At 55.2% G+C, this 11,180-nt stretch overlaps 1 protein-coding gene across 8 annotated transcripts in view; it reads right to left on the bottom strand.

Moving 5' to 3' along the window:
* Positions 1-1,207: 1,207 nt before the first annotated feature.
* Positions 1,208-11,180, bottom strand: part of SH2B2 (SH2B adaptor protein 2) — a 43,155-nt gene continuing 33,182 nt past the window's right edge. For 5 of the 8 annotated variants that reach the window (XM_026456636.2, XM_026456635.2, XM_026456638.2 and 2 more), the window contains exons 5-9: positions 8,524-8,615; positions 8,268-8,438; positions 5,503-5,705; positions 2,495-2,666; positions 1,209-1,638 (exon numbers count right to left, since the gene is read on the bottom strand). In XM_026456636.2, the coding sequence (XP_026312421.1) occupies positions 1,304-1,638; positions 2,495-2,666; positions 5,503-5,705; positions 8,268-8,438; positions 8,524-8,615 (973 nt within the window). In that variant the 3' untranslated portion in view covers positions 1,209-1,303. Of the gene's footprint in view, positions 1,639-2,494; positions 2,667-5,502; positions 5,706-8,267; positions 8,439-8,523; positions 8,616-11,180 lie in introns of all 8 variants that reach the window. The other 3 variants (XM_023194484.2, XM_023194485.3, XM_031936000.1) reach the window with 3 other exon arrangements.

Below are 11,180 nucleotides of genomic sequence, written 5' to 3'. Positions count from 1 at the left end.
CCTGAGAGATTTAGATGTCTGGGATCTGAAATTCGCATCACTGGCCAGGCGCAGTGGCTCATGCCCTTTGGAAGGCTGAGGTGGGTGGATCACCTCCCACCCAGGATTGCTCAGGAGTTTGAGACCTGCCTAGCCAACATGGTGAAACCCTGTCTCTACCAAAAATAATTACCTGGGCGTGGTGGTGCACCCCTGTAGTCCCAGATACTTGGGAGGCTGAGGTGGGAGGATAGTTTGAGCCCAGGAAGTTGAGGCTGCAAGTGAGCCAAGATCGTGCCACTGCACCTGTCTCAAAAAAGAAAAAGAAAGAAAAGGAAAGAAGAGAAAGAGAGAGAAAGAGAAGAGAGAGGAAGGAAGGAAGGAAGGAAGGAAGGAAGGAAGGAAGGAAGGAAGGAAGGGAGAAAGAAAGATAGATGGATACATCATTGGCCCAAGCCCTGCAAGGCCAGTCCTGGGCAAGGGGACCATGGGTCTCTGATCCCACGTCTGGGGCATTGAGGGGAAGGCAGAGGTTTGGCTTTGTAGGAACAAGATCTTTCTTGGACATGCGGTACTGGGACTGCCAGCAGGCAGTGTCTCCTGAGCCTCGGGTCATGGGAGCCACAGCTGGAATTCCACCTGTGGGTAGGTGTGGGGTGGGAATGGGACCGGGTGGGGCAGGGTGTGAATAGGGTGGAGCTCAGTGGGTGGGAGGGCTCTTTAAGCTTCTTCTAAGTTTAAGTCTACCACCGAGCTGGGAAATCCAGCCTCTTCCATTGCCCAATCCCCTAAGGGCTAATGTGGAGACGTTCTGCCCTGCCGCCCTGTCCACACCGCCAGACTTCATAGATCTGCCCCAAAACGCCTTTACCCTCCTAGTCGGAGCCCGGACTCCTCCTCCTGGCATTCAAGGTCTCCGTATGACTTGGGCGTGCTCCCCATCCCTGTGTCCTGAATGCCCCCTCCTCTCTTTCCAGCACCCCTCCTTGTTACCACCCCCATCTCTCTGCCTCACAGCTCCACTAAAAACCCCTCCCGATCCTAAGCCCTAACCCTTGCTGTTGGGCCCTCTTTCAGGTGCTGCCCGATGGCCCATGGGGAGTCCCTCAGCTGTCCCACCAGAGACACAGCTGTAAGGGGGCCTGGCAGGTGTCAGGCCACACTGGGCTGGACAGGGGTCTCTGAGTGGCTGCCCCGCAGTCCCCGCCTACCCCATGGGAGAAAGGACGACAGGAGAGCCGGGTGCAGTCCCTAAAACAGGCTTTTAATAACATCGTGTCTTCACTGAAGAGCTTGGCGTGTCCCACCCGGGCGGCGCCGCGGGCTAGTAGAAGGAGTACTGGTTCTCCACGGCGCGCGCGCGGCCGGGCGCGGCCTCCGGGGGCTCCTCGGCAGCGGCGGCGGCGGCCACCGCCTCCAGCAGGCGCTCGGCGCTGTTGCTGCGGCTCCGCACGCTGAGTGGGCCCTCGACTGGGCGCGTGGGGGCTGGCCCCGACGCGGCCGAGGACGAGGAGGCGGACGACGAGGAGGCGCCGGCGGCGTCGGAGGGCGAGGCGGGCGGGCAGGCAGCCGCGGCGAGGCTGGAGAAGTAGTGCTGGCCGGGCGGGTCGCTCCAGCAGGCTGGGGGCGCTGGCGCGGCAGGGGGCGCGGGGCCCGGCTCTGCAACAAGGCGGCAGCAGGGCGTGAGTGGGGACCTGGGCTGGCCACATCCTGGAGGGAGGCCGGGATCCCTCAGGGGGCCAGGGCTCACGCTCAGGTTTCCGAGTTGCAGCCCATGTCCTCGGACACATATGCACGCACACCCGCACATATGCATAAACAGGAGCACACACACATACACGTACCTAACCACGCGTGTGCACGCCCATACAGCCACACGCACAGGAGTGCACACACACGCACACATGATGAACACGCTCGCACAGAAGCGCACACACAAGCACATGCATGCCCATGCACGCGTGCACACACGTGCATGTATATGCGCACACTCATACACATGCACGCAATGCATATGCTCATGCATATTCACGCACACACGCACACGTAAACGTACACACACGGGCACATGCGTGCACATGCACACATACACTCATGCACACACACAACCACACACATGCACATGCACCCATGCCCTTAGTGCTGGGTCACAGCAGCTTTGCTCTGAGCCTCCCCTTGCAGGGATTGGGAATCCACACCCTCAGCTCCTTTCGTCCCACTTGCCCCAATCCACACCCCCGTCCCCACCCCCATACGCCCACCTGCACTGCTCTTGGGCACCCCGTTCCCCTTGCAAGGAATCATTAGGGACCTGGCTGCCTCAGGGCTGCCACTTCTGCCTCCACTCCTGCTGACCTGACTGCTTGCAATTGCTGTGGCTAGGCTAGGGTGGGAGGGACACAGCTGAGGCTGTGGGACAGGAGACCTGGGGCTCATCCTACCACAGGGGACACCTTCTTGAGTAATCAAGGGGGTCATCTTGAGTAATCACATGGGCCAGGTGGCAGCATCTTACCTGGCGGGGGGCCCTGGGCCCGCACATAGCTGCGAAGGGTGATATCGGCCGAGCCCCCTGACTCCAGTGGGATGGGGTGTGTGTGGAAGTGGCGGAGCATGTCAAGCACAGACTGGAACCACAGGTGCTGTACGTGACACTGGCCGTGGCCGTTCAGGGACAGGCGCAGGTGCTGTGGGTACAGGTGGGTGTGGTCATGGGTGGGTCCGGGGCTGGGCACCTGGGTAAGCGCCTTTGGGGGTTGATGGAAGGACCAAGGCTCACAGGGGCTGTATGGGGCTGTATCAGAGCCAGGGGGCCCCTCACACCTGAGCCACATCTGGGGGTGGGGAATGGGGGCAACGGACCCAGGCTGGGATGGAAGGCACCAAGCATTGTCCCCATGCTGGGACACTCCTACTATGGGCCCATGTCCTACACACCTCTAATCTCTAATCCTCTCCCTAACGCCAGAAGACAGGGATTACTGCTCCCATGTTAGAGATGGGAAAACAAAGGCCCAGGGAGGGTGAGTGACTGGCCCACGGTCACAGAGCACAGAGCAGGGAAGAAAACTCCTGTTTGGGTGGTTCCCCTAGCCCAGGGGGCTAGAGGTGGGGCCTCTGTCCCCACAGAGCCAAAAACCAGGGCGTGGAAAACTCCCCCAGGCTGGCTAGGTAGGAGTGACCGAACGGGGCTGGCTTCTCTCTGGGTCTCCAGAGCCTGCATGAGGCAGGTGCCTCAGGGTAAGAAACTATAGGCCTGTGGTGTCTAGTGGTGAGCCGCAGGTCTCTGACTTAAGCCCTATTTTGCTCAACATGTATCCCAGTGCAGAAAAAAGTGGCTATGTCTGGGGTGTGTGTGGCAACAGGGGAGCTAAGAGGAGTGGTTTGAGGGTACACACATAGCCCCAAGCCCAGGAAGGGGAGCTGGTCTGGCCACCTACATAAAAGACAGACAATCCGCCGGGTGCAGTGGCTCACGCCTCTTATCCCAGCACTTTGGGAGGCTGAGGGGAGTGGATCACTGGAGGTCAGGAGTTCAGGACTAGCCTGGCCAACATGGTGAGATTCCCCCCATCCCTTTAAAAACCAAACATACAACAAAATACAGACAATCCCTGGAGCAGGGTGGCAGTCCCACAAGTGAGCTCTGCCACTTAGCAGAATAAGTTGCCAGGACAATGCAGGGATTCAGCCCGAGAGAAACAGCACAGAGGGGTCCCACCACAGCCTCATAGCCGGGCAGAGCCTGCGCAGGGCACAGCCGGGCCCCAGGGGTGAGGAGAGGCAAGTTGGACACATCCCAATCTTCTGCCAGACCTTCCAGACGTTTATTCTGTGAAGGTGGAAAGAGTTGCCTCTGGGAAGGTAGTGATCTTCCCTCCCAGGAGGTATGTAAGCGGGAGGCTGGGGTTCCTGCTTTGTCCCACCATTCAATTATCAAGCCTGGAGCAGTCATCTCCACTCTGGGAGAAGAGCAGCTGGGTAGAGAGGTGAGAGGCAGGTTCAAGGCTGGGTCCTGTTCCAGGAAGGAGAGGAGCTTCCTGCCCACCCTGTGTTCCCCCATCCTAGCCTCTGGCTTGGGCATGAGTCAGATCCAGGCCCTCTGGAAGGCTGCCTGGAGCAGCACTGGCTGAGAAGTAAACGCACGTCACCAGGGATGAACCGGAAGCACCTGGTTGTCGGAGGAACCGGAAGAGTGGCTGCTTGCCAAGGAAATGTCCCTGGTGGAGGTGCTATCTCCTGCACGGCGGGGCCACCCGGCGGAGGAGAGAAGCCACTAGAGGGTCTGCACTGGGTCACTAGGGGTTAGGGCAGCCGGGGTCCCTGCAGAGAGACACTGTCCCCCAGCTGCAGGCCTAGAGCAGGAGTCCTAAGGTTCTCCCTTCTCTAGTAGGGGCCGCCAGGAAATCTGTCCTGGCAGGAGCCTGGGCTGAGTGTTTCCTTATCAGAAACCTGGGATGTGGGGGCGGGCACTGAGGTTCCTGCCCGCTCTGGCCACATTGCACCCTCCCATAATCATTTGGCTTTGCTGTCAAATTTTCCTGTGAATTTCAGGTCAACAGGTCAGGCGCAGTGGCTCACACCTGTAATCCCAGCACTTTGGGAGGCCGAGGCAGGTGGATCACCTGAGGTCAGGAGTTCGAGACCAGCCTGGCCAACATGGCGAAACCCCGTCTCTACTAAAAATACAAAAATTAGCCAGGTGTGGTGGTACGTGTCTGTAATCCCAGCTACTTGGGAGGCTGAGGCACAAGAATCACTTGAACCCGGAAGGCAGAGGTTGCAATGAACTGAGATTGTACTTTTGCAATCCAGCCTGGAGGATAGAGCGAGACTGTCTCGAACAAGAAAAAACAAAAACAAAAACAAAAGCAAAGCATTTTAGGTCAATATAGCACACAATCCTCTTCCTTGAAAGCACACCGCCTGGGTGTACCATCATGCCTCTGATCCAGCTGGGCGCTGTTGGGATCGCCTTCCCGCCTGTCTTCGCCTCCACAATTCTCCCTCCCCTGCAGGTCTCTGATCAGGCTGTTCCCTTCGATGCTGAACCCCACCCCCTAGACCCTGCACAGCTCTCCCACCCAGCCCAGGTCCTCCTCCCCTGGTGGGTCTCTAGGACTTGCCCGTGTGTAACTCTCAGGTTGGTGACCTGACCTGGGCAGGGAAGAGGGGCTGTCTGGGGCGGGTGGGGCAGAAGGTGGGGCTCTGAGGGCCTTGGCTGGCTCTAGCCCCGCACTGCGGGATCTCTGGGTGGAGACCCTCAGAAGATCCAGTGCTATGAGATCCCCTTCTGGAGAATGCAGAGGCTGAAATAGGGCTGACTGCAGTCCGTCAGTGATGTGTAGGAGGGACGCAGGTGGTTCACGGAGCATGGCTGGGGTGAGCGGGGCCCATGGGAAGTCATGCCACACCGGTTCGCCTGCAGCTGCTTCCGAGGCACAGCCTCAGGACCGGGGTCACCATGACCCCCCTCCCTCAGGGCTGGCCACTGCACCCCCACGGCCCCCCACACACACTTGCCTTGGCCTTGCCCTGGAAGTTGAAAGTCAGCACGTACTCCCCAGGCCGAGTCTCACTTTGGCGGATCACGAAGAGGCCATGGTTCCGTGGCCCTCCTGCCAGAACCAGTTGAGCAGCCTTGACCCGGGACAGTGTCCCGTGGAACCAGGGGTAGTCGGACAGTTCCAGCTCAGCCTCGGGATCCGTCTCTGCACCCTCTTCCCCTGAGGTGGGGACGACAGTGTGAGGAACATAGTGGGAAGGAGAGAGGGGGACAAAGAAATAAACGTGAGAAAAGAGTCAACATCTTTTTCTTTTTACATGCAAAATGCTGTTGGAATAATTTTTCAAATTTTTGTTGGTTTTTAGTTTTTATTTTTAATTTTTTGAGACAAAGTTTTGCTCTTTTCGCCTAGGCTGGAGTGTAATGGCACAATCCCAGTGGCTCACTGTAACCTCTGCATCCGGGGTTCAAGCGATTCTCCTGCCTCAGCCTCCCAGGTAGCTGGGATTACTGGCGCCTGCCACCACACCCAACTAATTTTTGTATTTTTAGTAGAGATGAGGGTTCACCATGTTGGTCAGGCTGATCTCGAACTCCTGACCACAGATGATCCACCCACCTCGGCCTCCCAAAGTGCTGCGATTATAGGCGTAAGCCACTGTGCCCGGCCTTATTTTTTATGTTTTAGAGATGGAGTCTTGCTATGTTCCCCAGGCTGGTCTCAAACTCCTAGGTTCAAGTGATCCTCCTGCCTTGGCCTCCCAAAGTGCTGGGATTACAGATGTGAGCCAAAGCACCTGGCCTGAATATTTTTTTGTTTGAGACAGAGTCTTGCTCTGTTGCCCAGGCTGGAATGCAGTGGTGTGATCTCAACTCACTGCAACCTCAGTCTTGCAGGTTCAAGTGATTCTCCTGCCTCAGCCTCCTGAGTATCTGGGATTATAGTCATGCACCACTATGGCCAGGCTAATTTTTGTATTTTTAGCAGAGACAGCGTTTCACCATGTTGCCCAGGCCAGTCTTGAACTCCTGAGCTCCGGCAATCTGCCCATCTTGGCCTCCCAAAGTGCTGGGATTACAGGCGTGAGCCACTGTGCCCAGCCAAATAATTTTATTTATGTATTTATTTAACTTATTTTTTGAGATAGGGTCTTGCTCTGTCACCCAGGCTGAAGTCCAGTGGCACAACCATAGCTCACTGCAGCCTTGGCCTCCTGGGCTCAAGCAATCCTCCCACCTCAGCCTCCTGGGTAGCTAGGACTACAAGCTTGTGTCACAATGCCTGGCTAATTTTTGCTTATTTTTTGTAGAGACAGAGTCTTGCTTTGTTGCCCAGACTAGTCTAGAAGTCCTGGGCTCAAACGATCCTCCTGCCTTGGTTTCTTGAAGTGCTGAGATTACAGGTGTGAGCCACTGTGCCCAGCCGGAATAATTTTAGAGTTGGGCAGGGAGGTGATCCAACCTAATGGTGACGTCTATGAGGTAAACTGAGGCACAGAGCTGTGAAGGACTATCCTGGAGTTGCTCTGTAAGTCATCAACAAACTTAGGAACAAATCCAGTCGCCTGTTCCCAACCCCTGATTCCAACCCTCTGGACCCTTTTCTGTGAGCCCCTTCCTTCCCTCCCTCCCTCTGTCCTTTCTTCTTTTCTTTTCTCTTTCTTTTCTTTTTTTTTAAAATAGGGTCTCTCTCTGTTGTCCAGGCTGGAGTGCAATGGTGTGATCACAGCTCACTGTAGCCTCGACCTCCTGGGCTCAAGTGATCCTCGCACCTCGGCCTCCCAAGTAGCTGGGACTACAGGCACACCAATTAAAAAAAAATGTTTGTGGCTGGGCATGGTGGCTCACGCCTGTAATTCCAGCATTTTGGGAGGCCAAGGCAGGAGGTTCACTTGAGGTCAGGAGTTCAAGACCAGCCTGGCCAACATGGCAAAACCGCCATCTCTACTAAAAATACAAAAATGAGCCAGGCGTGGTGGCGGGTGCCTGTAATGTCAGCTACTTGGGAGGCTGAGGCAGGAGAATCGCTTGAACTCGGGGGTGGAGGTTGCAGTGAGTTGTGATCTGCTACTGCACTCCAGCGTGGGTGACAAAGTGAGACTCTGTCTCAAAAATTTTGTGCAGATAGGGTCTTGCTATGTTGTCTATGCTAGTCTCAAACTCCGGGCTTCAAGTGATCCCCAGCATCCCAAAGCACTGGCTGGGATTACAGGTATGAGACACTGCACCCAGCCCCTGTGAGTATTTTCTTTGCTTTCTTTTTCTTTTTCTTTTTTTGAGAGAGTCTCACTCTGTTGCCCAGGCTGGAGTGCAGTAGCGTGATCTTGGCTCACTGCAACCTCCGCCTCCCAGGTTCAAGTGATTCTCCTGCCTCAGCCTCCCGAGTAGCTGGGACTACATGTGTGCACCACCACCCCGGCCAATTTTTGTATTTTTTGTAGTGATGGGGTTTTGCCATGTTAGCCAGGCTGGTCTCGAACTCGTGACCTCAGGTGATCCACCCGCCTTGGCCTCCCAAAGTGTTGGGATTTCAGGCGTGAGCCAATGTACCCGGCCCCCGTGAACATTTTCTATCGAAACCGGGTCCAGTGGGAGGGGCCAGGTTCCTAGACCAGTCTACAAACGCCAGAAGTACTTGGGAGATGTGTGAAGGACCCAGGGGGATGAGATGTCACAGCTTCTGGGGCTTAGCAAGGTTTAGGGGGCCCACGGGTGGCCATGGCTGGGGGTGGGGGTCCAGGAGAGAGGTGATGTGGGAAGAGCAGGCTGTCCCCACTGGCACCTGTGTTATTGCTGTCACTGCCGCTGCCGCCCGGGGATTCCAGGGTCTGCAGAAAGGTCTCTAGTGGGACGTGGATCAGGGACTCTCTGACGGCATCTCGACCTCGGCTGTGGGGGGCTGTCACCACTGCACCCATGGCTGTCGTCTCTGGGGGCCGGGGTAGGTCAACTGCTGGGGAAATGGCAGGTAAGACACATGTATCTTTATCTGTCCACCCTGAGTGTGCCCCTCCTCCAACCCTGTCCCCCCTACCTACCATCAGTCAGGAGCTCACAGCTGCAGGAGGCCACGCGGCTGGCCAGACAGCCTCCTCGGGTACAGGAGAGCTCCGTGTCTTCCTCACTGTCACTGTGGAGACAAGAAATGGAAGCCATGTCCTGCTGTGGGACTTGGACCCAAGCCACAGGCTGCTTTCGTGGCCAGGCAGTGGCTGGCAGCCCCATGGCCCAGCATGTAGCCCTCCTGACTCTGGTCACCTCTCTCTGCCTCCATGTCCCTCTGTCCCACCCTCCGCTGGCTCTGTAGCCACCATGTGATTGACCAGGCCACTGTTGGGGCTCAGAAAACAATACCCCAAAATAAAGTCCTCAGCAGCAGCCTCAGAAACAAAAATGTTTTTCTCTGACCTTCTCCTGCCTACCTGTCTCTCAATCCTCTTCTCCCCAGAGGCACCAGAGAAACGAAAGTCCCTCTTTCCCAAGGTGAGTCACAGAAACCAGAACCCCTTTTTCCAAAATGTAGTCATAAAATCTAAAAAACATTTTTTTTTTTTGAGATGAGTCTCACTCTGTTGCCAGGGCTGGAGTGCAGTGGTGTGATCGTGGCTCACTGCAGCCTCTGCCTCCTGGGTTCAATTGATTCTCCTGCCTCAGCCTCCTGAGTAGCTGGGATTACAGGTGCCCGCCACCATGCCCGGCTAATTTTTTTTTTTGTATTTTTAGTAGGGATGGGGTTTCACTATGTTGGCCAGGCTGGTCTTGAACTCCTGACCTCGTGATTCGCCTGCCTCGTCCTCCCAGAATGCTGGAAATACAGGCATGAGCTACTGCGCCTGGCCAACTTAAAAATATTCTGTGTAAAAACTTGTCATAAAGAAATTATCCAGCCAGGCATGGTGGCTCATGTTTGTAATCCTAGCACTCTGGGAGGCTGAAGTGGGAGGATCACTTGAGGCCAGGAGTTTGAGATCAGCTTGGGCAACATAGTGAGACCCCCATCTTTATTTTTGAAATGGAGTCTAGCTCTATTGCCCAGGCTAGAGTGCAGTGGCACGATCTCAGCTCACCACAACCTCTGCCTCCCTGGTTCAAGCAATTCTCCTGCATCAGCCTCCTCAGTAGCTGGGATCACAAGCATGCACCACCACACCTGGCCATTTTTTTTTATTTTTTATTTTTTGTAGAGACAGGGTTTCACCATGTTGGCCACGCTGGTCTTGAACTGGTGATCTGCCTGCCTTGGCCTGCCAGAGTGTGGGGATTACCGGCATGAGCCACTGCACCCGGCCGCGAGAACCTGTCTTTTTTTTTTTTTTGAGACAGAGTTTTGCTCTTGTTGCCCAGGCTGGAGTGCAATGGCGCAATCCTGGCTCACTGCAACCTCTGCCTCCCGGGGGTTCAAGTGATTCTCCTGCCTCAGCCTCCTCCGAGTAGCTGGGATTACAGGCATGCACCACCACGCCCAGCTAATTTTGTATTTTTAGTAGAGACGGGGTTTCTCCATGTTGGCCAGCCTGATCTCGAACTCCCAACCTCAGGTGATCCATCCGCCTCAGCCTCCTAAAGTGTTGGGATTATAGGCATGAGCCACCGCACTTGGCCCTGAGAACCCCGTCTTAATAAAAAAAAAAAAATTAGCTGGGCGTGGTGGTGAGGCAGGAGGATCAATGGAGTCCAGGAATTGGAGGCTGCAGTGAACTATGATCGTGCCACCGCCCTCCAGCTTGGGCAACAGAACAGAAAAAAAAGTAAAAACAAAAGGAAAGAGAGAAAGAAAGGAAAGAAGGAAAGGAAAGCAAGCAAGAAAAAAAGAATGAAAGAAATTACCCAATCTACCTGGTTTGACTGTAGGTCATAAAACCCCCATTCAAGATAGGGTTCTGTCCCACACCCAGAAGGAATGCTGTTCAGAGAGGCCAAGAAAAATCTAGACAGACAGGCCTGGCTGGGTCCCCCACTCAGCCTGTTCCCTTCAGATCCTGCCCTTTGTGTCCAATCCTTTTTTTTTTTTTTTTCTTTTGAGACGGAGTCTGGCTCTGTCGCCCAGGCTGGAGTGCAGTGACCGGATCTCAGCTCACTGCAAGCTCCGCCTCCGTGGTTCACGCCATTCTCCTGCCTCAGCCTCACGAGTAGCTGGGACTACAGCCGCCCGCCACCTCGCCCGGCTAGTTTTTTGTATTTTTTTTAGTAGAGACAGGGTTTCACCGTGTTAGCCAGGATGGTCTCGATCTCCTGACCTCGTGATCCGCCCGTCTTGGCCTCCCAAAGTGCTGGGATTACAGGCTTGAGCCACAGCGCCCGGCCGTCCAATCCTCTTTCTACACCGCTGTCTATACTTTGCTGAACCTAAGCATAAAAATGGACCATTTTCCTGTATCATTTTTTTTTTTTGAGAGAGAGTCACACTCTGTTGCCCAGGCTGGAGTGCAGTGGCGCGATCTTGGCTCACTGCAATCTCTGCCTCCCGGGTTCAAGCGATTCTTCTGCTACAGCCTCCCAAGTAGGTGGGATTACAGGCGCCCATCAACACACCCAGCTACTTCTTGTATTTTTAGTAGAGACAGGGTTTCACCATGTTGGCCAAGGTGGTCTCAAACTCCTGACTTCATGATCCGCCTGCCTCAGCCTCCCAAAGTAATGGAATTACAGGCGTGAGCCACTGTGCCTGGCTTTTTTTTTTTTTTTTTTTTTTTTT

This window comes from Piliocolobus tephrosceles, chromosome 8, assembly GCF_002776525.5.
Source record: "Piliocolobus tephrosceles isolate RC106 chromosome 8, ASM277652v3, whole genome shotgun sequence".
In the NCBI taxonomy this organism is placed as follows: Eukaryota; Metazoa; Chordata; class Mammalia; order Primates; family Cercopithecidae; genus Piliocolobus; species Piliocolobus tephrosceles.
The sequence above is the reverse complement of the archived record's forward strand: the minus strand, read 5'-3'. Positions and strand labels throughout refer to the sequence as shown.